Consider the following 26,901-nt stretch of genomic DNA (forward strand, 5'->3'; position numbering starts at 1 on the left):
GATATGCTTTCATTTGACCTCCATCTAATACATTCACTGTCATTCTTTCAGACATCTGGTAGCTTCAAATTAAACTAACCAATTATCATACAGTAGGTAGAGAGGATGCTTAAGAATTGTATCATTACAGTTCTTATGAATGGATTATAAGAATTATATGGATACCAGGGTTAAATTGGCATTGGAATTCTCTTCCTAATAGGGATGAAGAGAAAGCAGCACTAATATTCCTCAAATACATTGATGTTTCCTTTGAGCCATAATGATTCATAGCAAAATAAAGATGCTCCCATACTTTTGGTTGTTCATATTTTCTGCAATGGAGAAAATAAAGAATATTAAATATTATTTCTAATTTAAAAGTGCCTAAATTGCAACAAAGCCACAAAGTAAATTGCATACACAGAAAATTACATATAGGAACAATATCTACAGATTAATCGCAAATTTAAAATAAAAATCAGTTGGTTACCAATATTGTAGATGATCTGGTGATTTTCAGACACTGGTATTAACTTTCACTATGCTTTTATTGTGCCAATGGGTCAGTGCTAAAGGCATTTAACAATGCCGAAGGGGATCAGTAAAAATAGGCAAATCTCACTGGGCTACTCAACAGTCTTCTTAAATAATGGAACTAAGGCCAGCTACATGCATGACATATCCAGTGCAGAGTTGAAGTAAAAATAATAACTCAGAAGTAATCGGATAAATCACACAGCTTCCATTTTAAAGCTTCAAAACAGATATCAAAATGTGCTGCATTCTTCACTTCTTCCCATTTTGGAGAACTTTTCACCCAGGGTTTCAAAAGCACATGTCTAAAATTAGGGTTAGATTCTTTCTAAGTGCATTTCCCCTGAATTATATGGATTTCCGTAAGCATTTTCAGGTATATCATAAAGCAATTCTAAAGGACAGGAAGGAAAAGTCAACATTGGAAAGAGAATGTAGCTTTCTTTAGGAATTAAGCCACTAGTTAGGGAATTCAATGAATAGAGAACGAAATGGACTTTAGACCAGGCTGTTAGTACAAGCTCTGTAGCTTTGAAATGGCCACATTTCTGATTTATTCTCATCGTACTTTGTTTGTAATGAGCCAGATTAATTCTTAATCAAACTTTGATATATTTTTGACAAGAACAAGAAGGAGTTTCACTGAGTTTCTTTCCAATGTTATCACCTTCATTCTCACAGTGAAGTAGGCCAAAAAAAAGTTCAAGGGACATCCTCCACCTCTCATCACCAGTTTAGTAGAGCATTGGCTTTGCCTTGAATGATGTTTAAGGTCCTAATTTATATGAATCTTTTCACTCACTTGCAAGGAAATAAGTTAAGTCTTTCTATGCCGGGCTCCATTTTCAGTGGATTCAAGCAGCTCTTCTGTGGTGCTACAAAGTATTGACAGTTAATTAGAACAGAAAGAATTTCAAATCAAACTTGGTAATAAAATTTCTGGAAGTAAAATGCTTACTGGTTGTTTGAAGTGTTGTTATCTTATAAATTGATATCCATTTGCCAGAAAGTTTACATGAAAGAGAAAATGATAAAATGGAGTTACAAAGCAAACATCCTTGTGGATGGCCAGAGGCTCAATGTTTTTTCCTTAAACAGCTACCCAATCAGTTCCCCTGTGCCACCATAATTTTATTGACTGGCTAAATATTCTCAATGAACAACTTTTCTTTTAAGTCCACTCAATTCCTCCAAATCAATGGTGTAGCCTTGGGAATCCATATGAATCATGCACCGGACTTTTTGTGGAATACAATCTCATTCAGGTCTCATCCCTCATCTTTTTGCCCAGGTGCATTGATGAGTCCATTGGTGTGACTCTCAGTTTGTAAGGAAGCCAACAGTATGTGAAAATTCATTGCAAAGATACTGAAAACAAAAGTAGGAAGCCACACTTCTGTTATACAGGGCCCTGCCACACCTAAAGGCCTGTGCACACCAACACCACCTCACTCTCATATTCACCTGCTCTATCTCTAACTTTTCCCTTCCCTTACTTGACTTCCCTATTTCAATCTCCAGATATAGGCTGGCATCCCATATCCAGTTCACACCTCCATTCATGCAAAAATAAGACTAATGATCTTATCATTACCTCTATGACTCTAAATGACCCTCATTTGATTGCTGTACCTTTAAACAACTCACAGTTTAAAAGCCCAAAAACAATGCACCATGGCTCAGAATTGAAGAAGCCTTTCAGATGAGTGGTAATATGTCTTCTAGACAACAGAGCAAGTCAGTTGCTTTGAGTCCTGACGAAGCGTTCCGGCCCGAAACGTTGACTGATCGTTTCCACGGATGCTGCCCGACCTGCTGAGCTCCTCCAGCATGTTGTGACTGTTGCAGTTGCCTTGATTTACTACTGTTCGTTATACAATGACCTGGATGACTGAGAACCTTCATGGGTGTTTCTTTACCCTTAACTAATGGCGCTTTCTCAGCACCATAGTTCCACGTGGCTCTCAATCTACCTGCTCCATTTCCCACATGACTGCCTTCACATCCTCTCCTCCCACCTCGAGCAGGGAAAAGATCACCTTCACCTCCATGAGCAGCATTTTATTTCAGACTTCCAACGTCAGCAGTTCTTTTTTGCTTTTTGCTAATCACACAGAATTTGCTCAGTGTTCAGGGAGTAATTTATCCACATTCTTATTTTTATTGAGAGGTTGACAAATCAGTAGATGGAGTTGTGAGTTTTCTTTCCCTTGGATAACAAGGTTATGAGTTCAAATCCCACTAGAGAGACAAACACTCAGCTGGCAAGATGCGTCAGTGGAGCTGAGGAAGTGTTGATATTTCTTCAGGTGAAATGTGAAACTGAGACCCCTTTTCTTTTTCCAGATAGATTCAATACAACCACTATTTTTCAGATCAGAAGAGTTATTTCCCAAGGTCATAGAACATAGAAATCTACAGCACATTAAAGGCCCTTCGGCCCACAATGTTGTGCCAACCACATAACCTACTCTAGAAACGGCCTTGAATTTCCCTACTGCACAGCTCTCTATTTTTGTAACCTCAATGTACCTATCTAAGAATCTCTTAAAAGACCTTATTGTATCTGCCTCCACCACTGTCACCGGCAGTGCATTCCACGCATTCACCAATCCCTGTGTGAAAAACTTACCTCTGACATCACCCTTGTACTTACTTCCAAGCACTTTAAAACTATGTCCCCTCGTGTTAGACATTTAAGCCCTGGGAAAAGGTCTCTGGCTATCCACACGATCAATGCCTCTCATCATCTTATACACCTCTATCAGGTCACCTCTCATCTTCCATCGCCCCAAGGGAAAAAGGCCAAGTTCACTCAACCTACTCTCATAAGTCATGCTCTCCAATTCAGGCAACGTCTTGTAAATCTCCTCTGTACTCTCTCTATAGTATCTACATCCTTCCTGCACTGAACACAGCACTCCAAGTTCAATCAAACTAAGATCTTATATAGCTGAAACATCACCTCACAGCTCTTGAACTCAATCCCACGGTTGATGATGGCCAACACACCATACACCTTCTTAACAACACTGTCAACCTGAGCAGCAGCTTTGAGTGTCCTATGGACACAAACCCCAAGATCTCACTGATCCTCCACACTACCAGGAGTCTTACCATTAATATTATATTTTGGCTTCAAATTTGACCTACCGAAATTAACCACTTCACACTTAGGAGAATGGGCAAGAAAGCAGCAAATGAAATACAATGTTGGAAAATGCATGGTTATGCACTTTGGTAGTAGAAATAAATGTGCAGACTATTTTCTAAACGGGGAGAAAATCCAAAAATCTTTATTGTCTAAAAGTATCAATTCACTGTAATAAAGAGCTTGCCATTGAGTTATAGAGTAAAACAGCTCAACATACCCATGCCCACCTAGGCTAGTCTTACCCACATTTAGGCCATATCCTTCTGAACCTTTTCTGTCCATATACTTACTCAAATATATATTTAAATGCTGCCATTGTATCTGCTTCTATTTCTTTCTCTGACAGCTCATTTCATATACACACCACCCTCCTTGTGAAGAAGTTGCCCTTTGGGTTTCTTTACAAACTTTCACCTTTCACACTATACCTGTGTCTTCTAGTGTTTGGTTCTCTTTTTCTGGAAAAAAGACTGAGCATGATCACCCCATCTATGCCCCCCTATGATTTTTTATTCAGGCTCACGAGTCCTGATAACATTCTTGTAAACCTAAAAACATTGTCTAAAAACCGAGGAAAAGCTCTCAAGGTAAATCAAGGAACAACTGTGGAACAAGGAACAAGGGATAGGGAATTGGAATCATTCACATTGGGGTCATGAAGTTTGAAAACTAAATTTGAATAAGAAAAATATAAGCAACTTTTACTTGAGTAAGTCTCACTATAAGATGTTTGTACTTCTACTGTGTTGAATGATAAGCTTCATGCTGTTTCAAAAAAAAGGTCCTAGCTAATATTTTCTCCCAAGTCAATATCTTGTAAGGAAGCAGTTTATCCTGAAGTTATCACATTATAGTTTATGGGAATTTGTTGTTCTTAATTTGGTTATAGTGTTTACTACATTACAACAGTAAATATATTTAAATACTTTGGATGTCTCAAAACATCACGAGAACTGATAAGTAAATGCAAGTCCTTCATATTTCACAGGATATAGACAACTTGGAATTATAACATTAAAAACTGAATGGTTCAGTTTTGAAGAAAAGATAAATGCTAATAGCAAAAAGCCAAATTCTTACCAGCAGGTTCTTCCTTCTGCTTCATCCTTCTTTCACAAGCAAGTATGAAGACGACTAACACAATTACCTCAGCAACGATACACAGAAACGGGATAAGTGCAGCAGTGAGGTCGTGAACTTTCAGGTAGATCTGCAATGTACTGACCCCCACTGAGTAGACAGCTTCACAGTGGTAGAAAGTAGTATTATCCACGATGGCACTTTTTATTGAAAGCATTGATTTATTGCCATTACTGTGGATATAATATTCATCTGTCTCATTCATCAGTTTCTGCATAGATAGAAAATAAAACTTTTTTAAACACTTGCATGGATGCACGTTGGAAAATTTAAAGCAGACAGGCAAACACACACAGAATAATTCCTTGCTCACACTCTATTACAAGAAATGAACCCCTATCAGTGAACCTTTTAATTCATATATATGATACAAGACCATAAGCCGTAGGAGCAGAATTAGGTCACTAAATCTGCTCTGCCATTACAACATGGCTGATCTATTATCCCCCTCAACCTATTTTTAGATTGTTGGCAAAGCTACAATTAAAAGCTACCTGATTGCCTTTTAAAAGGATGGTATAGCTTACTGTTAGTACTTCATTGAACGGAGTGAGAAAAACTAAAGTATTGAATTGAACAAAATACTTTGACAATAATTATTTTCTGCACAAATTCTGTAGATAATTGGTATGCTTGCCCAAATAAAATAATAATTTTACCAATTCTTCTGCAGCATGTTGATCTTTAAATTAGTATCTCAGAAATAGTTTCCTTTGTTCATAATTTCTCAATGTCCCTTTAGATTCAGCATTCCTCTCCTGAGGTACTGGCTCTCATTGAAATACTCCATGACTACCAGTCTAACTATCATACCTTTCTGAAAGCTCCTGTTAACAAAACTCAGCCAAACGCAATCCAGCTGTAATCTGTAATCTCAAGAATATAGGAGCAGAAGATTGCTGACGTCCTGTGACTAGTGGTGTGCCACAGCGATCAGTGCTGGGTCCATTGTTATTTGTCATCTATATCAATGATCTGGTTGACAATGTGGTAAACTGGACCAGCAAATTTGCTGATGATACAAAGATTGGAGGTGTAGTAGACAGTGAGGAAGGTTTTCAAAGCTTGCAGAGGGATTTGGACCAGCTGGAAAAATGGGTTGAAAAATGGCAGATGGAGTTTAGTACAGACAAGTGTGAGGTATTGCACTTTGGAAGGACAAACCAACGTAGAACATACAGGGTAAATGGTCAGGCAGTGAGGAGTGCAGTGGAACAGAGGGATCTGGGAATACAGATACAAAATTCCCTAAAAGTGGCGTCACAGGTAGATAGGGTCGTAAAGAGAGCTTTTGGTACATTGGCCTTTATTAATCAAAGTATTGAGTATAAGAGCTGGAATGTTATGATGAGGTTGTATAAGGCATTGGTGAGGCCAAATCTGGAGTATTGCGTTCAGTTTTGGTCACCAAATTACAGGAAGGATATTAATAAGGTTGAAAGAATGCAGAGAAGGTTTACAAGGATGTTGCCGGGACTTGAGAAACTCAGTTACAGAGAAAGGTTGAATAGGTTAAGACTTTATTCCCTGGAGCGTAGAAGAATGAGGGGAGATTTGATGGAGGTATATAAAATTATGATGGGTATAGATAGAGTGAATGCAAGCAGGCTTTTTCCACTGAGGCAAGGGGAGAAAAAAACCAGAGGACATGGGTTAAGGGTGAGGGGGGGAAAGTTTAAAGGTAACATTAGGGGGGGCTTCTTCACACAGAGAGTGGTGGGAGTATGGAATGAGCTGCCAGACGAGGTGGTAAATGCAGGTTCTTTTTTAACATTTGAGAATAAATTGGACAGATACATGGATGGGAGGTGTATGGAGGGATATGGTCCGTGTGCAGGTCAGTGGGACTAGGCAGAAAATGGTTTGGCACAGCCAAGGGCCAAAAGGCCTGTTTCTGTGCTGTAGTTTCTATGGTCATCTACACAGTCCTGCCCAACCTCCACTACCTATTCTATTTGTCCAAAAGTCTATCAATCTCATTCTTAAATGTAATCACATATTGAGCATCCACAGCCCTTTTCATCAATCTCTCTTAAAGTCAGGAAGAGGCTGTATCAATATAGATCTGATTCCAGTCAAGATATGTTTAATTTTGTTCCCTTAGACAATCACGTCATTCTACTTTTGTGAGCTAAAATTCAGATTCTTATATATCCATTTCCGCCTCAGAAGACAAAATTCAAGATTGGTGCTGAAAAATGTATGAATAAGCAAAAGTTACAGGTCAAAATGAGACCTTGCAGAGGGATCAGAAAATAACCTGAAACATAATTGGGCTTTGGAAGACAGTGGCTTGCTCTAAACCTAAATAAGTAAGTGACTGGCCGAAATACCTAATTCTCTTCATTCGTCATGGGTTTGGGGATCAAGCTTTGTGATTTAACACCAACTGCTATGTGCTGATTTTCAGATGTGGGTCTCCTGAGAATTACAGTAACAATGACAAACATTTAAATCGGTGACTGAGACAGGTGTGGACGAAGAACCTCATTTTCCACAAAATAGGACAACCCAGGGGCCTACGTATGATGAATGTCCTCATGTGTCATGGCGCAGTACAGCAATGATGTGCTGTGAGTCCTCTGCCACAGTTTTCAGAAGCATAACTTCATGAAGAATACAAGAAGCCAAAGACTAGTGGAGAGTGGGATGCTGGTAAAGAGTAGAGGCAGGGTTGGGAGAGGAGCAGGTTGACAGTCAGCATCCTCAAACGTCTGGAAGCAAATCAATTTGACACCTTCACCTGGAGTTTCATTACTTAAACTTGCTTGTTCTAGGTGTCACAAATGCTAAGCGTTTTTCAGAATGCCATGTACTAATTTTCCATACTATATTCTAAAGGGAGTGTTCTGTCTGGAAAGGCATTTATTGATGTACATCTAATGCATATATTGCAGAAGAAGTATAAATTGTGACTGGCCAAATATCCAGAACGACAGAATTTAACTAGAAATGCTTCAAATTAGACAGATAGATGGAAACTTTATTGATCCCAAAAGAAACTACTGTGTCACAGTAGCATTACAAGTGCACAGATATACAATTATTGGAAGAGAAGTAAGAAGGAATAAAAATAAGTTACCTTAGAAATAAGATGTACAAAATTTACAAGTCAAAGATTATGATCACTTCCCTGGCTATAGGTTGACTCATTATAGAGCCTAATGGCCAAGGGTAAGAATGACCTCATATAGCACTCTTAGGAGCAGTGCATTCCTTACATTATTACCTTTCATTCCAGAAAAATCACTGATTTTCAGACATGAAACACTTAGATTTTCCTTATTATACTTACTGTGTGTACAAAAGTGTCATTAAAAAACTTTGTGTACTATTCAGGCAGCTCATGCTATACAAACACTAATAAACAGCATAATTTGTCATATTCTCTACACTAAAATTGGTGTAAACATAGATTCCATTCTACATGTTAAAATTCTGTAAAAATTTTAAATGATTCAGCTGAAATACTGAAAAATTATTTCACCGCTGTAACTTCAGTGACAGTTTGCAGATAAGAAGGGTTTGCCTAATACTGTGGCCATTTTACAAATTCAACAAGATAATACCCACAAGTGACACAGCTAATAAAGCCACTGACCCACAGCACCAGCACCACAGTTTCAATTCTGACTGCTTGTATGCGTGGACCATGCATACTCCCTTAAGGCTGTGTGGTTTCCAATTTACTCCCACCTCCTGACAATGAGTGGGTTGCCAGGTTAACTAACCACTAAAATGAGTCCCTAGAGTGCAAGTGAGTGGGAGGAGAGAGGAAACTTGATGACATTGTGAGGGTAATTTAAAAAATGAGATTAACAAAGGTGATGGTCTCCAAGAGTTTTCCTCGCAGTTTTAGAAGTAATGCTCCCCACCCTCATATCTGGCCATTTTAGTAATAATATATTAATATCAATTAATAATCTATTAATAATCAATTGAGATTTTCCATACCTCTTTGCTGTCATGGACTTCCTTCAACCAAATCCATTTGAGTGGAGCATATTGACCACTTTCACAAGTTAAATTAACTTGATCGTGATTTGAGCACATCACACTTTTCTTTTTGGTCCAGATAGGGGGAACTGGGAATAAACAAATAAACTAGATTAACTTTGGTCCCAGACCAAAATTGAACAGAATTAATTGCTCTGGAGGAGAAGATGGCGGTGCGACGGCAGCGCGCACGGCCTCTCCGGTGAATGATATCTGTAAACTGTCAAGTAGGGGACCATGCACAATTCTGATTTGATGGAGACGGATGTGAGAGTACGGAGGAACATCTGCAAAACTTCTGAAATGCCCGCTTCGCTGCCGCTGCTACTGTGTGGTAACCGGAATCTCTGGAGCAGAAGGCCCCGAATCCTCGGCTTTGCTTGTTTCAGCGGCCGGGGCGAGGTCGAAGGCGCTCGGCAGAGGATGGCACTCAGGAGGCTGTATCGGAGAGGCTGGTCGGAAGCTCGAAGCTTTCAGATGGATGGGCTTAGTGTCGGCTGCGGTCAGCTGCTTCCAAGGTATCGGCAAGTTGATGGTGCCTGCAGGTTTATGGCAGGGAGTTTCTCCCTTTTGTTGCCTGCTATCGGGGACTCGGGAGTCGATCGACTCGGGGACTTTGAGACTTTTTTTTACTGTGCCCATGGTTTATTCTTCATCAAATTATGGTATTGCTTTGCACTGCTGTAACTATATGTTATAATTATGTGGTTCTGTCAGTGTTAGTCTTTGGTTTGTCCTGTTTTCTGTGATATCACTCCGGAGAAACGTTGTATTATTTCTTAATGCATGTATGCATTTCTAAATGACAATAAAAGAGGACTGAGTGTTCTCGTAATCTAATCTTTAGATGTTTTGCCATCAGTTCATTAGGTGTAGACTTCTGTAATTGAGCTTACCATAACAGCAAATGAATCAGCATCTTTGGGAGCAAATAGATAGTCAGCATTTTGGGTTGAGACTTTGCCAGGGACTGGTGATGTCACCTGACCCACTGAGTTTCTCCAGCATTTTGTGTGTTGCTGCAGTCAATAAATCATTTTGTTTTATTAAACATAATCACTATGGTAATGTTGGAATTGCACAGATAATCTGTGCACAACAAACCAGAAACAATCATGTGTTAAAGGGCAGATGTTCTGTTTTCACTCATGTTGAGTGAGGGAAAGAATTTTGCCCAGAACACCACAGTAAACTCTACTCTGGCATAAAAAATGCACCTCCATTTATGCAGGGCTCCCTTTGCCCGACTGAAATTAATGGAGTGGGACAAGAATACACTACATTCTGATTTAAATACAATTGAGCCACAACACATTGTCTGATAGGATAGCTGGATGGATAATGGCCCAATAACACCTTGAACCCTTTTTAAAACCAAACCTGTCAATAGTTTTGCAAACTAATCCCCTTACTAGACAGGTTTTAAATACTAGAGCTCAGATTTAACAGAATAAGTTCAGTATTTTTCAGCACACCTAGAAAACTTTATTTTTCCCAAACCCTGTTATTCTTTCACATTTATTCCTGAACCAACAGGCCAGCTATTATGTCTTCATCCCAAAGGATATATGCCCTGGACTTGATGTTTCTCTTAAAAGATACACCAGTAAGCCATTGTCCTATGGTCATGGGCTGGCCACTTGAAGTGAACACTCCTACTCTACATCTGTTACTGAACTGCAGTCTTCTTTCATGCTGTAGTTTTTAAATATGACCAATGTTTGAAATAACATTGGTGTAGCAAATAAATTGAATGGTAAATATTACTCTATTTTTCCATTATTAATTATTCCTATTAGCTCTCAGGTGTCCCATCAGCAGTATTGGTCTCAGAAGGGAGCTTAAGCATCAGTAGCTCAGGTAAATCATCCCATTAATTTTATTGTTGCTAACTTTTTACCAAAAGTCCCCACGCTGACTTGCATTATTTAAGGTATATCACTGATATATTAAATACTTAGTGAGAATTTTAAAACCCATTATCTGGTTTTCAACTTATAATATATGGAGATTTATCAAAATATTCACTTATACCATACACATGGATAGAGCCAGAAAGTCACAAGATTGGATACTCAACCTAAGATATGACAGCAAGCATTGGTAAATATTGGGAACCTTTCTGTTATCACAGATAACAAACTCACTTTGTACTTCAAACCTGCCTTCCAATTCGGGGGCTGTGTCAAAGATACAAGAATAGTTCCCAGCATCACTGGCATTCTGAAAATCAAACCTGCAATCACAAATCATGACAATTACTGATGTTAAGGCCCCTAATCATTTAATTATTCTTAAGCACATGACATTTCCCCTACTCTTAATTCATAATAAATAATGTATGAGCAAGGAAGGATGACAAGGATATGTTGGCGGTGTGAAACAAATAAGTAAATTGCAAAGAAGTTTTATGCTGTTGAGACAAATTATCTATTTCTATTTTATGCCATAATATACTTTAAAAGCCTTGAAGGTAAGTGTACAATTTATTAACAGATAACCAGTTTGGATATGATTAGCTGTATGGCAGACAAATATTCACTTTTGGAAAAATATTGCCTTTTTTGCATCAATTGAATACATTTTTATCAAAAACAACTAATTTCCAAACTGCATATTAATTCTTATTTGCTTTCTTCCATTAAATCAGATTACATAGTTTAAAACATGAACTGATTCTAAATCTATCAACAACTTTAACTTCAAAAGTAAAGCCTTTTTCAGTTCTTAAGCCGTCCCACATAACCAAGGACATGGGCTTTAAAGGTGTTGCCATAGGTGGGAGCAGGAGGTGCTTAATGGGTTGTGCAAGCAGGTAGCTGCAATGTTGCACAAAATAATATGTTAAAAATATATACAAATGAATCTTAAATTAACAACATCAAGCAAAATTGCTGATGATACTTTTTTTACAACACAGTGGCATTACATGGTTAAATAGTCTATGGAAACTTTTTTGTTAACACTTAGAGCATTATTCAAGTATAACTAAGTTGCTAATGCCAACTAGTTCTATTGGTGTCTTCAGGGCTAAAGATTTTAAAACAATATTATCAAATCCTAGTGATATTATGATCCTGCTGTTAATGAGTTATAATTTATTGGTGCTTAGAACTAATTGTGTAATGCAGAACAATTAAAATTTCACTCTGAATGATTATTATCAATTAATTAGTCAAAGGATATGAGTTGGGAAAATTTGTCTGAGCATGTTATCAAGGACCTCTGGTAAAACTGAAGAACAAAGATTGGTATCATTACTTGTACAAAGTGATTATAAAACCTTAATCACAACACTTCACACTAAAGACTTTTTCTTTGTCTGTGTTAGTTCTTATTTAAAAAATTGTTGATGTGCATTTATTTATTTAGATTTACAACATGGAACAGGCCCTTTCGCTGTCCATAGCCCACCTGCTTAGCACTAATCACAGGACAATTTACAATGACCAATTAACCTACTAACTGGTGCATCTTTGGATTGTGGGAGGAAACTGGAGCACCCAGAGGAAATCAATGCCATCACAGGGAGAACTCATTACAGACTGCTCTGGAATTGAACTCTGACACGCTGAGATATAATAGCATCGGACTAACCTCTACACTACTCTTTAATTTAGGTTTTCTTGTAAATGCTGCTTATATAACACTATGTGCCTGTGACACTGCTGCAAATAAGTTTTTTTTCCATTGCACTTGTGCATAAATGTAGTTGCAAATTACAGTAATTTTGACTTAGTGTAGTGTCAGCTCAGAGAGAAATACCTGCATGTGAAGTGCATGTAATAGCGCCACCCTGTGGATCAGGTAGGGAAAGATACTTAAAGGAAATTATTTATCTTGGGCAGTTGTATAATGAATGGTACGTTGAAAATAATAGAATAATTTTGCAAAATGTAAGAAGCTTCAGCTGTTTCCACATCCAGAGTTATTTCCAGTCACCAAATTTGAACAGCTTTGTGCTTGTAAAAGGTTCCAATATACTTTACAGTTAATTTTTCTATGACTGAAGTTTAAACAAATTTTCATATTCTGCATCAAAGCTAAGTTTTGGTCTTTTGTCTGGAATGTGCGCCTTCCTAAAATCTAGAAAAAAATGGAGGTGGAAAATTGCATAAGATGTTATGAATATTACACATTCTTAAACCTTTCAGCTATCACAAACCAGAACAGTTCTTACCAGTTTTAAACTGAGATGCATTTTATGCCTCTTGTGCAACAATTAGAAATGATCTCAGGAAATTCTATTTCACATTATATACTCCTTGATAAAGCAATGAAATCTTAGGAACTACAAGAATTTATATAGGGAGTGCTGAGATGTTAAATGAAAAAGATGTCAAAAATGACAAAGACAGATTATTTCAAGGTGGATGAATCAAGAATAATGACCATCATAAGTATACTGATCCTCTATTCTTAGATAGAATAAAATAAATAACACATATGGCAACTATGTTTTCCTTTAAAGATGCACTGAGATAAATTTCATGGGTGCAGGAGCATGAGTGTTTGACTTCCGATCAATTATTCAAAGGGCCCATAATTCATTGAGATTGTTCAAATAACACCTTCTAAGCTGGATATGTTTAAATTCAATTTATCAAATAAATCTGGAATTAAAAAGCAATTATCGTAATTAGTGGCCATGAAATTACTAACTTGTCACTATAAAAACATTTACTTCACAAACGCCCTTCAGGAAGGAAATCTGCTAATATACACTGACTCTAAGTCCACCAGAGTTCAACATAAATTCAAAGTTCAACGTAAATTTATTATCAAAGTACATATATATTACCATATACAACCCTGAGAATCATTTTCTTGCAGGCATACTCAGTAAATCTCATAACCATAATAGAATTAATGAAAGACTGCATGAACTCCGGCATTCAACCAGTGTGCAAAAGAAAAGCCACAAATACAAAAAGGACATAATAATACTAAATAAATATGCAATAAATATCAAGAACATGAGATGAAGAGTTCTTGAAAGTGAGTCCATGGGTTGTGAGAACATTTCAATGATGGGGCAACTGAGGTTCAGGGAAGTTATCCGCTTTGGTTCGAGAGCCTGATGGTTGAGGCGTAATACCTATACCTGAACACGGTGGTGTGTGCCCTGAGGCTCCTGTACCAGAGGGAAGAGAGCATGTTCTGAGCTAGGAGAGCGGTGGTCCTTGATGATGGATGCTTCTTCCCTGTGACAACGCTTTGTGTGGATGTGCTCAATGGTGGGGAGGGCTTTAACCATGTTGCACTGGGCTGTACCCACTAGTTTTTTGTAGGATTTTCCATTCAAAGGCATTGGTGTTTCTATTACCAGGCGATGAAACAGCCAGTCAATATACTGTCCATTACACATCTAAAGAAGTTTGTCAAAGTTTTAGGTATCAGATATAATCTTAGGATCTACGCAAACTCCTTAGGAAGTAGAGGCACTGCCTTGCCCAGGACAGGTTCTCCAAAATAGTATCACCATGGCATTTAAAGTTGCTGACCCTGTTTACCTCAGATCCTCCAATGAGGACCTGCACATGATTCTCTGGTTTTCTCATCCTGAAGTCAACAATCTGCTCCTTCAGCAGACTATTGACATTAAGTGAGAGGTTGTTGCTGTGGCACTACTCAGCCAGTTTTTCAATCCCCCTCCTATCTGCTGAATCATCAGCACCTTTGACTCGGCCTACGACAGTGATGTTGTCAGCAAACTTGAGTAGGACATTAGAGCTGTGCTTAGCCTCACAGTCATAAGAGTAAAGTGAGTAGAGCAGTGGATAAGCACACAGTCTTGGGTTGCACCTTTGCTGACGGAGATTATGAAGGAGATGTTGTTGCCAATCTGAACTGACCAGGGTCTGCAAATGAAAAAATCGGGGAACCAATTGCATAAGGAGGTATTGAGGCCAAGGTCTTGAAGCTTATTGATTAGTCTTGAGGGGATGATGGTATTGAATGCTGAGCCATAGTTGATAAAAAGCATCCTGATCTATGCATCTTTGCTCTCTAGTTGAGTGAAGAGCCAGTGAGATAGCATCTGCTATAGACCTGTTGCATATTGGAGAAAACTCGTCATTTCTCAGGCAGGAGTTGATATTTTTCATCACCAACCTTTCAAAACACTTCATCACTGTGGATGTAAGTGCTACTGGATGATAGTCGTTGAGACAGGTCACCACGTTCTTCTTCGGCACTGGTATAATTGAAGCCTGCGTGAAGCAGGTGGGTACCGCACTCTGCCAAACCTAGAGGTTAATACTCCAGCCAGTTGATCAACACATGTCTTTAGTACCTGGCCATATACCCCATCTGGTCTAGATGCTTTATGTGGGTTCACCCTTCTGAAGGCTGCTCTTCTGCCAGTCAGCCTCAGAGACTGAAACCACATGATCATCAGGGGCTGTTGGAGTTTACGACACACCCTTCATGTTTTGATTGATAAAGCAAATACAGAAGGCCTTGAGCTCATCTGGAAGCAAAGCCCTGATGTCACTTGGTTTACTTTCTAAGGTGATAGCATTCAAGCCCTGCCACACTGTCAAGCATCCTTTGTTGATTCAATTTAGTCCTAATTTGCTACACAGTCTATGAGATGGCCTTTTCAAGATTGTACCTGGACTTCTTGTAACTTTCTTGGTCACCAGACTTGAATGCCTCTGATTTGCTTCTCAGCAGACTGCAGATTTCATGGTTCATCCTGGCTTCTGGTTGGGGAATGATTTTGTGGGTAGACACTCCTCTACAACTGTTTTAATATCATGACAACCATGGAGTATTCATTCAGATCCACAGGTGAGTCCTTGAACACGGCCCAGTTCACCATCTTGAAGGAATCCCGTGAGCTGCTCCTCTGCTCTTGCAACCACCTCTTTGTTGTCCTAATCTTTGGAGCTTTGCTCTTTGACCTCTCTCTGTATGCAGGTAGGACAAGGACAACCAAGTGATCACAATTACCAAAATGAGGTCTGGGCATGGTAGGCATTCCTTATCTTAGTATAACAATGGTCTAGTGTGTTGGGTGCACTGGTGCTACAGGTTGTATGCTGATTATAATTGGGAAAGGTTTTCTTAAAACAAGCCTGGTTGAAATCCCTGACTCTGACTTGAAATGCTTCAGGGTGGGCTGTTTCTTGTTTGGAGATGGCATCATGCAGTATCTCAAACACTTGGTTACAGTCGGCAGCTGGTGTTATGTAAACTGGGATCAGGATTATGAAGAACTCTAAGTAAGTAGACAGACAGCACTTGACCATTAGCTGTTCAAGATCTGGTGAATATGAGTTCGACAAAACACCACATCGGAACACCACCTATCATGAAACACAAACCTCCACCTTTTGCCTTTTCTAAATCATCAGTTCAGTCCAACCTGTGAACCTAGAAGCCTATGGGTCTGATCGTCATATCTGGCTGTGCTGAGAGTAAGCCATGTATCATTCAAACATAAGAGCACAACAATCTCCCATTTCCCCCGATACAGCAATTTTTGTCCTCTGCTCCTCAATTTTATTCTCCATTGATTGCACATCTGCTAACAACATGTTGGAGGTCTCATCCCTCTGTATTTCAGCCTGGCTTAGAGATCACCCCCCCCCCCACCTCCTCCCTTACCATACTGGCTTTGACAGACGAGTCCTTCAGAAAATCGTGAAATCTGAAAATCATTAAGTTGGTTGGTTCCCAACTGCCCTCTGAAATCACCCTGAATACCCCTCAAATCATGGGGCAGCTACAGAGAGAAATAAATGGGGGAGACTTGGGAGTGCATATACATAGTTCATTGAATGTCTCAGGTCGTCAGAGTGCTGAATAAGGTGCTTGGAATGCTTGCCTTCATCAGTCACCCTGCTACAGGAAGAATATCATTAAACTGAAGAGGTTGCACAAAAGATCCACTAGGATTTTACTGGCAGAGGAGTCTTGAGTTACAAGGAGATGCTGGATAGTTTAGGACTTTCTTTCTCTCGACTATAGGAAAGTAAAGGGTAACTTAGTAAATTAAATGGGTAAATTGGTTTATTATTGTCACAGGTGCCGAGTTGCAGTGAGAAACATACAGATCAGTTCATTGGAATATGCAAGGGGAACAGAAGGCCAAATAAAGTGTTACAGTTAGAGTAGAAGGTGCGATACAGGTAGGGAGAGGTTTATTAAATCACAGTCACAGAGCAGGGAAGCACAGAAACAGGCCCTTCAGCCAATCTAGTCTATGCCGAGCCATTATTCTACCTGTGTCATTGGACTTAACCTGGACCACAGCCCTCCATACCCACTCCATCTATGTACTTACGGAAACTCTCATAAATATTGCAATCAAACCTAAATCCACTACTTCCGCTGGCAACTCGTTCCACATTCACACTACCCTCTGAGTCAGGTTCCCTTTCAATATTTCATCTATCACCTTTAACCTAAGACCTCTACATCTTAGTCTCACCCATCCTAAGTGGAAAAAGCCTGCTTGCCTTAGCCCTACATATCTATACCACACATAATTTTGCATACCTCTATAAATGTCCCCTCATTCTCCTACTCTCCAGGGAATAAAGCCCTAATCTGATCTGATCAACCTTTCCCAGTAATTGGGGTACTCAAGTCCAAGCAATATCCTTGTAAGTTTTCTCTGTACTTTTTCAATGTTTTCCTGTTGGTAGATTTCCAGAACTGCATGCAATGCTCAAATTAGGCTTCACCAATATCCTATACAACTTTACCATAACATCTCAACTTCTGCACTCAATACGTTGATTTATGAAGGGCAATGTATCAAAATCGTTCTTAATGACCATTTCTACTTGTGACACCACTTTCAAGAAATTATGGTCAGATCCCTTTGTTCTACCATACTCCTCAGTGCCCTACGTACACTGTGTATATCCTACGCTTGTTTGTCCTCCCCAAGTGCAACACCTCATACATGTCTTCATTGAATTCCATCTGCCATTTTTCTGCCTATTTTTCCAGCTGGTCCAAATCCTGCTGATAGCCTTCCTCGTTGCCTCCAATCTTGCGATCATCCACAAATCTGCCGATCCAAATCATTAACATAGATGACAAACAGCCAAAGATTTTTCCCTGAGGGTAAGGGAATCCAAAACATGAGAGCAGAGGTTTGAAGTGAGAGGGGAAAGATTCCAGTCCTTGTACACCTCTGTCCCCCATCATAAAGCCCTTCACTTCTTTCTGGACAGCAGATTCAACCAGTTCCCCTCCACCACCACTCTCCTCTATCTGGCAGAACCCATCCTTAGTCTCACTACTTTTTACTTTGGCTCCTCCCACTTCCTTCAAACCAAAGGTGTAGCCATTGGCACTCGCATGGGTCCCAGCTATGCCTGCCTTTTTGTCGGCTATGTGGAACGGTCTATGTTCCAAGCCTACACCGGCATCACTCTCCAGCTTTTCCTATGCTACATCAATGACTGCAATGGTGCTGCTTCCTGCACCCATGCTGAGATCGTCGACTTCATCAAATTTGACTCCAACTTCCACCCTGTCCTCAAATTTACCTGGTCCATTTCCAAAACCTCCCTCCCCTTTCTTAATCAAACTGTCTCTATCTCTTGAGATGGTTTATCCACTGATATCTTTTACAAACCCACTGATTCTCACAGTTACCTGGACTATATCTCTTCCCACCCTGCTACTTGTAAGAATGCCATCTCCTTCTCTCAATTTCTCTGTCTCCATCACATCTGCTCTCAGGATGATGCTTTTCATTCCAGAACTAATGAGATGTCCTCCTTCTTCAAAAAAGTGGCTTTCCTTCCTCCAGCATCAACTCCACCCTCACCCACATCTCTTCCATTTCACGCACATCTGCCCTCACCCCGCCAGGGATAGGGTTCCTCTTGTCCTCAACTACCACCCCACTGTCTCCATAACTTCTGCCATCTCCAATGGGATCCCACCACCAAGCACATATTTTCCTCCCCTTCCATTTTCCACTTTCCACAGGGGAAGGCTTTCTACACGAATCCCCTGTCCATTCATCACTCCCCATTCATTGCCCTCCTTGTATTTATTTTTGCACGCAGAACAAGAGCCACACCTGTCCCTACACCCCCTCCCTCACTACCATTCAGGGCCCCAAACAGTCTTTCCAGGTGAGATGGCACTTCACCTGTGAGACTACTGGGGTCATCTTCTATATTCGGTGCTCCTGGTGTGGCCTCCTGTATATTGCTGAGACCTCATATAGATTGGGAGACCGCTTCGCCGAGCACTTAGGCTCTCTTTGCCAGAGAAAGCAGGATTTCCCAGTAGCCATTTCAATTCTACTTTCCATTCCCATTCCAACATGTCAGTCTATGGCCTGCTCTACTGCCACGATGAAACCACACTCAGGATGGAGGAGAAACACCTTATATTCTATTCGGATAGCCTCCAAACTGATGGCATGAACATCGATTTCTCAGACTTCCGGTAATTGAACCCCCTTTCTCCTTCACCATTCCCTATCTCACCTTATCTCCTTACCTGCCTATCACCTCCCTCTGGTGCCCCTTCCCTTTCATCCATGTTCTTCTGTCCTCTCCTATCAGATTCCCCCTTATCCAGCTCTTTATCTCTTTCACCTATCAGCTTCTCAGCTCTTTACTTCACCACTCCCCCCCTCCTGGTTTCACCTCTCACTTACTACCTTGTACTTCTTCCTCTTCTCCCCCCACCTTCTTACTCTGACCTCTTCTCTCGCTTATCCAGTTCTGATGAAGGGTTCTCAGGCCGAAATGTCGACTGTTTACTCTTTTCCAAAGATGCTACCTGGCCTGCTGAGTTCCTCCAGAATTTTGCATATATTACTTTGATTTCCAGTATCTGCAGATTTTCTCTGTTTGGGGAAAGATTTATTGCTTTCCCATGTACTACCTCAATACACTGTTGTAATGAATTGATCCACAGGAACAGTATGCAGGACAAGCTTTCCACTGTACTTCAGTGCATGTGACAATAACAAACTCATTTACCAATTTTAAAGTCATCTGAGGGGCAACTTCTTCACACAGAGGATGCAGAGCATATGGGATGAATTGCCAGGGGAAAAGGTAGCAGCAGGTATAATCACGTACAACATTTAAAGTGCATTTGGGCAGGCTTGTGGATAGGAGAGGTTCAGAAAGAAATGGACCAATTGGCAATTGGGATTAGCTTGATCATCGTGAATGAATTGGGCCAATGAATCTAAATGCTGCCCTTGCCAGTGATATCTATATCCGATGAAGGAATAAGTTACAAAAGAAGTTCATTGGAGAAAAGCACAATAAGAATTTGCAGAAAAGTTTAGTGCAACACAGAATGGCATCCTACAAGTGCATGTAACTGGACGGCCACATCTGCACAAGGTGTGTCGAGCCACAGCCCTTTAGAGAGCACGTGAGGGAACTGGAGATGCAGCTCAATGACCTTCGTCTGGTCAAGGAAAGTGAGGGGTTGATAGATAGGAGCGATAGGCAAGTAGTCACACCGGGGCCTCGGAAGACAGGTAAGAGGGTAACAGTCAGGAGAGGGAAAGGCAAGAGTCAGATACTAGAGAGTATCCCTGTGGCTGTACCCCTTAACGATAAGTACTCCTGTTTGAGTACTGTTGGGGCGGGGGGACAGCCTACCTGGGGGAAGCAACAGTGGTCGCACCTCTGGCACAGAGTCTGGCCCTGTGGCTCAGAAGGGTAGGGAGAGGAAGAAGGCAGCAGTAGTAGGAGACTCTACAGTTAGGGGGTCAGACAGGTGATTCTGTGGACTCAGGAAAGAAACGCGGATGGTAGTTTGCCTCCCAGGTGTCAGGGTGCAGGATGTTTCTGATTGCGTCCACGATATCCTGAAGTGGGATGGTGAACAGCCAGAGGTCGTGGTACATATTGGTACCAACGATATAGGTAGGATAACAGACTACAGGGAGTTAGCAAGGAAGTTGAGAATCAGGATCTCAAAGGTAGTAATCTCGGGATTACTGCCTGTGCCACGCAACAGTGAGTATAGGAATAGAGTGAGGCGGAGGATAAATGCGTGGCTGAGGGATTGGAGCAGGGGGCAGAGAATCAGATTTCTGGATCACTGGGACTCTTTTGGGGCAGGAGTGACCTGTATAAAAAGTACGGGTTGCACTTAAATCCCAGGGGGACCAAGATCCTGGAAGGGAAGTTTGCTAAGGTTAACACAAAATAATCTGCAGATGCTGGGGCCAAAGCAACACCCACAACAAGCTGGAGGAACTCAGCAGGTCCGGCAGCATCGATGGAAAAGATCAGTCGACGTTTTGGGCCGGATCCCTTCGTCAGGACTGAAGAGGGAAGGGGCAGAGGCCCTATAAAGAAGGTGGGGGGAAGGTGGGAAGGACAAGGCTGGTAGATTCCAGGTGAAAAACCAGTAAGAGGGAAGATAAAGGGGTGGGGGAAGGGAAGCAGGGAGGTGATAGACAGAAAAGGTGAAGAAAGAATAAGGGAAAACACAATGGGTAGCAGGAGGTGGAACCAAGAGGGAGGCGGTAGGCTGCTGGGGGAGGGAACAGAGTGACATAGGGATAGAGGAAGGGAGGGGGAGGGAATTACCGGAAGTTGGAGAATTCTATGTTCATACCAAGGGGCTGGAGACTACCTAGATGGTATATGAGGTGTTGCTCCTCCAACCTGAGTTTAGCCTCATCATGGCAGTAGAGGAGGCCATGTATGGACATATCTGAATGGGAGTGGGAAGCAGAGTTGAAGTGGGTGGCTACTGGGAGATCCTGTCTGTTGTGGCGGACGGAGTGGAGATGCTCGACGAAGCGGTCCCCCAATCTGCGTCGGGTTTCGTTCAGGGCCCCAAACAGTACTTCCAAGTGAGGCAACACTTCACTTGTGAGTCTGTTGGGGTCATCTATTGCACCCGGTGCTCCCGGTGCGGCCTCCTCTACATCGGTGAAACCCAACGCAGATTGGGGGACCGCTTCGTCGAGCACCTCCACTCCGTCCGCCACAACAGACAGGATCTCCCAGTAGCCACCCACTTCAACTCTGCTTCCCATGCCCATTCAGATATGTCCATTCATGGCCTCCTCTACTGTCATGATGAGGCTAAACTCAGGTTGGAGGAGCAACACCTCATATACCATCTAGGTAGTCTCCAGCCCCTTGGTATGAACATAGAATTCTCCAACTTCCAGTAATTCCCTCCCCCTCCCTTCCCCTATCCCTATGTCACTCTGTCTCCTCCCCAGCTGCCTACCACCACCCTCTTGTTTCCACCTCCTACTACCCATTGTGTTTTCCCCTATTCTTTCTTCACCTTTCCTGCCTATCCCCTCCCTGCTTCCCCTCTCCCACCCTTTATCTTTCCCCTTACTGGTTTTTCACCTGGAACCTACCAGCCTTCTCCTTCCCACCTTCCCCCCACCTTCTTTATAGGGCCTCTGCCCCTTCCCTCTTCAGTCCTGACGAAGGGTTCCGGCCCAAAACGTCGACCGATCTTTTCCACGGATGCTGCCCGACCTGCTGAGTTCCTCCAGCTTGTTGTGAGTTTGCTAAGGCTGTTGGGGAGAGATTAAACTAGAATTGCTCGGGGTGGGAACTGAACTGAAGAGACAGAGGAAGGGGCGGTTCGCTCACTAATGGAGAAAGCTTGTAGACAGTGCGAGAGGGAGGACAGGCAGGTGATAGGGAAGGGATGTGCTCAGACCAATGGTTTGAGATGGGTCTATTTTAATGCAAGAAGCATTATGAACAAAGTGGATGACCTTAGAGCATGGATCAGTAATTGGAGCTATGATGTTGTGGCCATTACAGAGACTTAGATGGCTTAGGGGCAGGAATGGCTACTTAGAATGCCAGGCTTTAGATGTTTCAGAAAGGACAGGGACGGAGGCAAAAGAGGTGGGGGTGTGGCACTGTTGATCAGAGATAGTGTCATGGCTACAGAAAGGGAGGAAGTCATGGAGGGATTGTCTACTGAGTCTCTGTGGGTGGAAGTTAGAAACAGGAAGGGGTCAATAACTCTACTGGGTGTTTTTTATAGACTACCCAATAGTAACAGGGACATCGAGGAGCAGATAGGGAGAAAGATTCTGGAAAGGTGTAATAATAACAGGGTTGTCGTGGTGGGAGATTTTAATTTCCCCAATATTGATTGGCATCTCCCTAGAGCAAGGGGTTTAGATGGGGTAGAGTTTGTTAAGTCTGTTCAGGAAGGTTTCCTGAAACAATATGTAGATAAGCCTACAAGAGGAGAGGCTGTACTTGATCTGGTATTGGGAAATGAACCTGGTCAGGTGTCAGGTCTCTCAGTGAGAGAACATTTTGGAGATAGTGATCACAATTCTATCTCCTTTACTATAGCATTGGAGAGGGATAGGAACAGACAAGTTAGGAAAGTGTTTAATTGGAGTAAGGGGAAATATGAAGCTATCAGGCAGGAACTTGGAAGCATAAATTGGGAACAGATGTGCTCAGGGAAATATATGGCAGAAATGTGGCAAATGTTTAGGGGGTATTTGCGTGGTGTTCTGCATAGGTACGTTCCAATGAGACAGGGAAAGGATGGTAGGGTACAGGAACCGTGCTGTACAAAGACTGTTGAAAATCTAGTCAAGAAGAAAAGAAAAGATTATGAAAGGTTCAAAAAGCTAGGTAATGATAGAGATCTAGAAGATTATAAGGCTAGCAGGAAAAAAACTTAAGAATGAAATTAGGAGAACCAGAAGGGGACATGAGAAGGCCTTGGTGAGCAGGATTAAGGAAAACCCCAAGGCATTCTACAAGTATGTGAAGAGCAAGAGGGTAAGACGTGAGAGAATAGGACCAATCAAGTGTGACAATGGAAAAGTGTGTATGGAACCGGAGAAGATATAAGAGGTATTTATGAATACTTTGCTTCAGTATTCACTATGGAAAAAGATCTTTGCGATTGTAGGGATGACTTACAGTGGATTGAAAAGCTTGAGTATATAGACATTAAGAAAGAGGATGCCCTGGATGTTTTGGAAAGCACCAAGTTGGGTAAGTCACTGGGACTGGAAGAGATAAACCCCAGGCTACTGTGGGAGGCAAGGGAGCAGATTGCTGAGCCTCTGGCAATGATCTTTACATCATCAATAGGGACGGGAGAAGTTCTGGAGGATTGGAGGGTTGCAGATGTTGTTCCCTTATTCAAGAAAGGGAGTGAAGATAGCCCAGGAAATTATAGACCAGTCAGTCTTACTTCAGTGGTTGGTAAGTTGATGGAAAAGATCCTGAGACGCAGGATATATGAACATTTGGAGAGACGTAATATGATTAACAATAGTCAGCATGGCTTTGTCAAATGCAGGTCATTCCTTACGAGCCTGATTGAATTTTTTTGAAGATGTGACTAAACACATTGATGAAGGTAGAGCAGTAGATGTAGTGTATATGGATTTCAGCAAGACATTTGATAAGGTACCCCATGCAAGGCTTATTGAGAAATTAAGGAGGCATGGGATCCAAGGGGACCTTGCTTTGTGGATCCAGAATTGGTTTGCCCGCAGAAGGCAAAGAGTGGTTGTAGATGGGTCATATTCTGCATGGAGGTCGGTCACCAGTGGAGTGCCTCAGGGTCTGCTCTGGAACCCCTTCTCTTCATGATTTTTATAAATGATCTGGATGAGGAAGTGGAGGGATGGGTTAGTAAATTTGCTGATGACACAAAGGTTGGGGGTGTTGTGGATAGTGTTTAGGGCTGTCAGAGGTTACAGCAGGACATTGATAGGATGCAAAACTGGGCTGAGAAGCGGCAGGTGGAGTTCAACCCAGATAAGTGTGAAGTGGTTCATTTTGGTAGGTCAAATATGATGGCAGAATATAGTATTAATGGTAAGACTCTTGGCAGTATGGTGCATCAGAGGGATTTTGGGGTCCGAGTCCATAGGACACTCAAAGCTGCTGCGCAGGTTGACTCTGTGGTTAAGAAGGCATACGGTGTATTGGCCTTCATCAACGTGGGATTGAGTTTAAGAGCCGAGAGGTAATGTTGCACGCTGGAGGAACTCAGCAGGTCGGGCAGCATCCGTGGAAAAGATCGGTCGATGTCCTGACGAAGGGTTCCGGCCTGAAACGTTGACCGATCTTTTCCACGGATGCTGCCCAACTTGCTGAGTTCCTCTAGCGTGTTGTGAGCGTTTGCTTTGACCCCAGCATCTGCAGATTATTTTGTGTTTAGGTCATGTTGCAGCTATATAGGACCCTGGTCAGACCCCACTTGGAGTACAGTGCTCATTTCTAGTCACCTCACTACAGGAAGGATGTGGAAACTACAGAAAGGGTGCAGAGGAGGTTTACAAGGATGTTGCCTGGATTGGGGAGAATGCCTTATGAGAATAGGTTGAATGAACTCGGCCTTTTCTCCTTGGAGCAACAGAGGATGAGCGGTGACCTGATAAAGGTGTATAAGATGAGAGGCATTGATCGTGTGGGTAGTCAGAGGCTTTTCCCAGAGCTGAAATGGCTAGCACGAGAGGGCACAGTTTTAAGGTGCTTGGAATTAGGTACAGGGGAGGCATCAGGGGTAAGTTTTTTACATAGAGAGTGGTGAGTGCATGGAATAGGCTGCCGGCGACGGTGGTGGAGGCAGATACGATAGGGTCATTTAAGGGACTCCTGGATAGGTACATGGAGCTCAGAAAAATAGAGGGCTATGGGTAACCCGAGGTAATTTCTAAGGTAGGGACATGTTCGGCACAGCATTGTGGGCCAAAGGGCTTCTACTGTGCTGTAGGTTATCAAGTCTTACTACCTTAAGGATTGCTTCTGATAAAGGGTTCCATTAATGTGATGGAACAACTTGGAATTTCATTGCAGTATTTCAACTTGTGTTTCTTTCATGTGTCTTTTAATGTTGTCTCATTCTGCAATTGTTGAAAGTAGTCATTCTAACACTAATATAACTGCAATTTAATTTATCAATAAACTACAGTGGATGTATTCATGTGGAGTTGAAGGTAAAAACTAATGATATTACTGAAGAAATACTTAACATGGCACCTCATGCCCCAGAGTTTCTGTCCTTAATGACAACAAAATTTTCAAAATTTACTGTTTTCACTCTGCAGAGATGGAAGCACCATCTCTTTTACAGTGGTTTACATTGCAATATTTCCAAATATAATAAACATATAATAAATGTTGGGCCAATGGAACATCAACATTATTGCTCAATACCGTTAATTGTCCCCAGAAAAATAATTCTTTGGCTGTTGATCTTGGTTCCTTGAAAAATACTTAAAAACTTCCTTTATTTTTAAAATTGAAATATATAATTTTTACATTTGGTATATTTCAGCCTCTCCTTCAATCCTATCCATTTGCATTTTTTATTCTTTTTTTTGTACAATGAGTAAACTGAATTAAATTTCATGCTTTGCTGTCCACAAGAATTTCTCAGTCTGAAATGCACATAACTTGGCTTTCAACTGCTATTTGTTGGATGCCAATGATCCCCTATAAATGACAACAGTGAGAGTGGGAATCATTGCTCTGGAATGTACAAGATTATTATCCATATTGTCCAGCAGATAAAGCAGCTCTCCAGGATAAAGGCAACGGTTAGACTATTAATTCATCAACTGAGGTGTTAACTATTTAAAATACAAACCTTGTTATTAAACTGGTAGAGCAACGTCAATTGTTCTTCCACTCTGGATACAATGACAAATTTTAGTTTAGTTAAAATGCTTGCTTGCATTTGTGTCATTCGTCTACTTACTCGTGGGATATAGAAGCAGCTTTCTGGTCAGACTCAATTTCCTTTTTAATGATCTCCTCGCCATCTTTTGCCCAATGGCCAGTTGTTGGAGATTTCTGTGCAGCTTGAACTGTCAAATTGCAGGTCAGCCTAATTTTTGTGGCCATTGTTATGTTCAACTTTTCAACTGCATTTTGTCCTGAGTATGTAAAGTAAAAAAAAATAAATAAAATCTCCAGTCGAAAACTTAAATATCCAACAAACTATTTATCCATTTAATCAACAAGTAACCTTAAGAGTACTTAAGTACTAGGATTTGAAGGCAAAGTTACTATTAATGGATATTAAAGTGTATACAAACCCATAAATTAGCAGTAATGAATGCAGGAAATTTTTAAGTTTTTATTCCTGTAACTTGTTTAGAT

General features: G+C 41.2%; 1 protein-coding gene across 1 annotated transcript in view; it reads right to left on the reverse strand.

Moving 5' to 3' along the window:
- Nucleotides 1-1,318: 1,318 nt before the first annotated feature.
- The window catches only part of LOC134343940 (embigin-like), a 62,803-nt gene continuing 37,220 nt past the window's right edge, over nt 1,319-26,901 (reverse strand). The window contains exons 3-8 of the mRNA XM_063042901.1: nt 26,498-26,675; nt 10,954-11,042; nt 8,765-8,895; nt 4,751-5,021; nt 1,475-1,496; nt 1,319-1,391 (exon numbers count right to left, since the gene is read on the reverse strand). Of these exons, the coding sequence (XP_062898971.1) occupies nt 1,334-1,391; nt 1,475-1,496; nt 4,751-5,021; nt 8,765-8,895; nt 10,954-11,042; nt 26,498-26,675 (749 nt within the window). The 3' untranslated portion in view covers nt 1,319-1,333. The remainder of the gene's footprint in view (nt 1,392-1,474; nt 1,497-4,750; nt 5,022-8,764; nt 8,896-10,953; nt 11,043-26,497; nt 26,676-26,901) is intronic.

The sequence above is a fragment of the Mobula hypostoma genome, chromosome 3, assembly GCF_963921235.1.
Source record: "Mobula hypostoma chromosome 3, sMobHyp1.1, whole genome shotgun sequence".
NCBI classification, from domain to species: Eukaryota; Metazoa; Chordata; class Chondrichthyes; order Myliobatiformes; family Myliobatidae; genus Mobula; species Mobula hypostoma.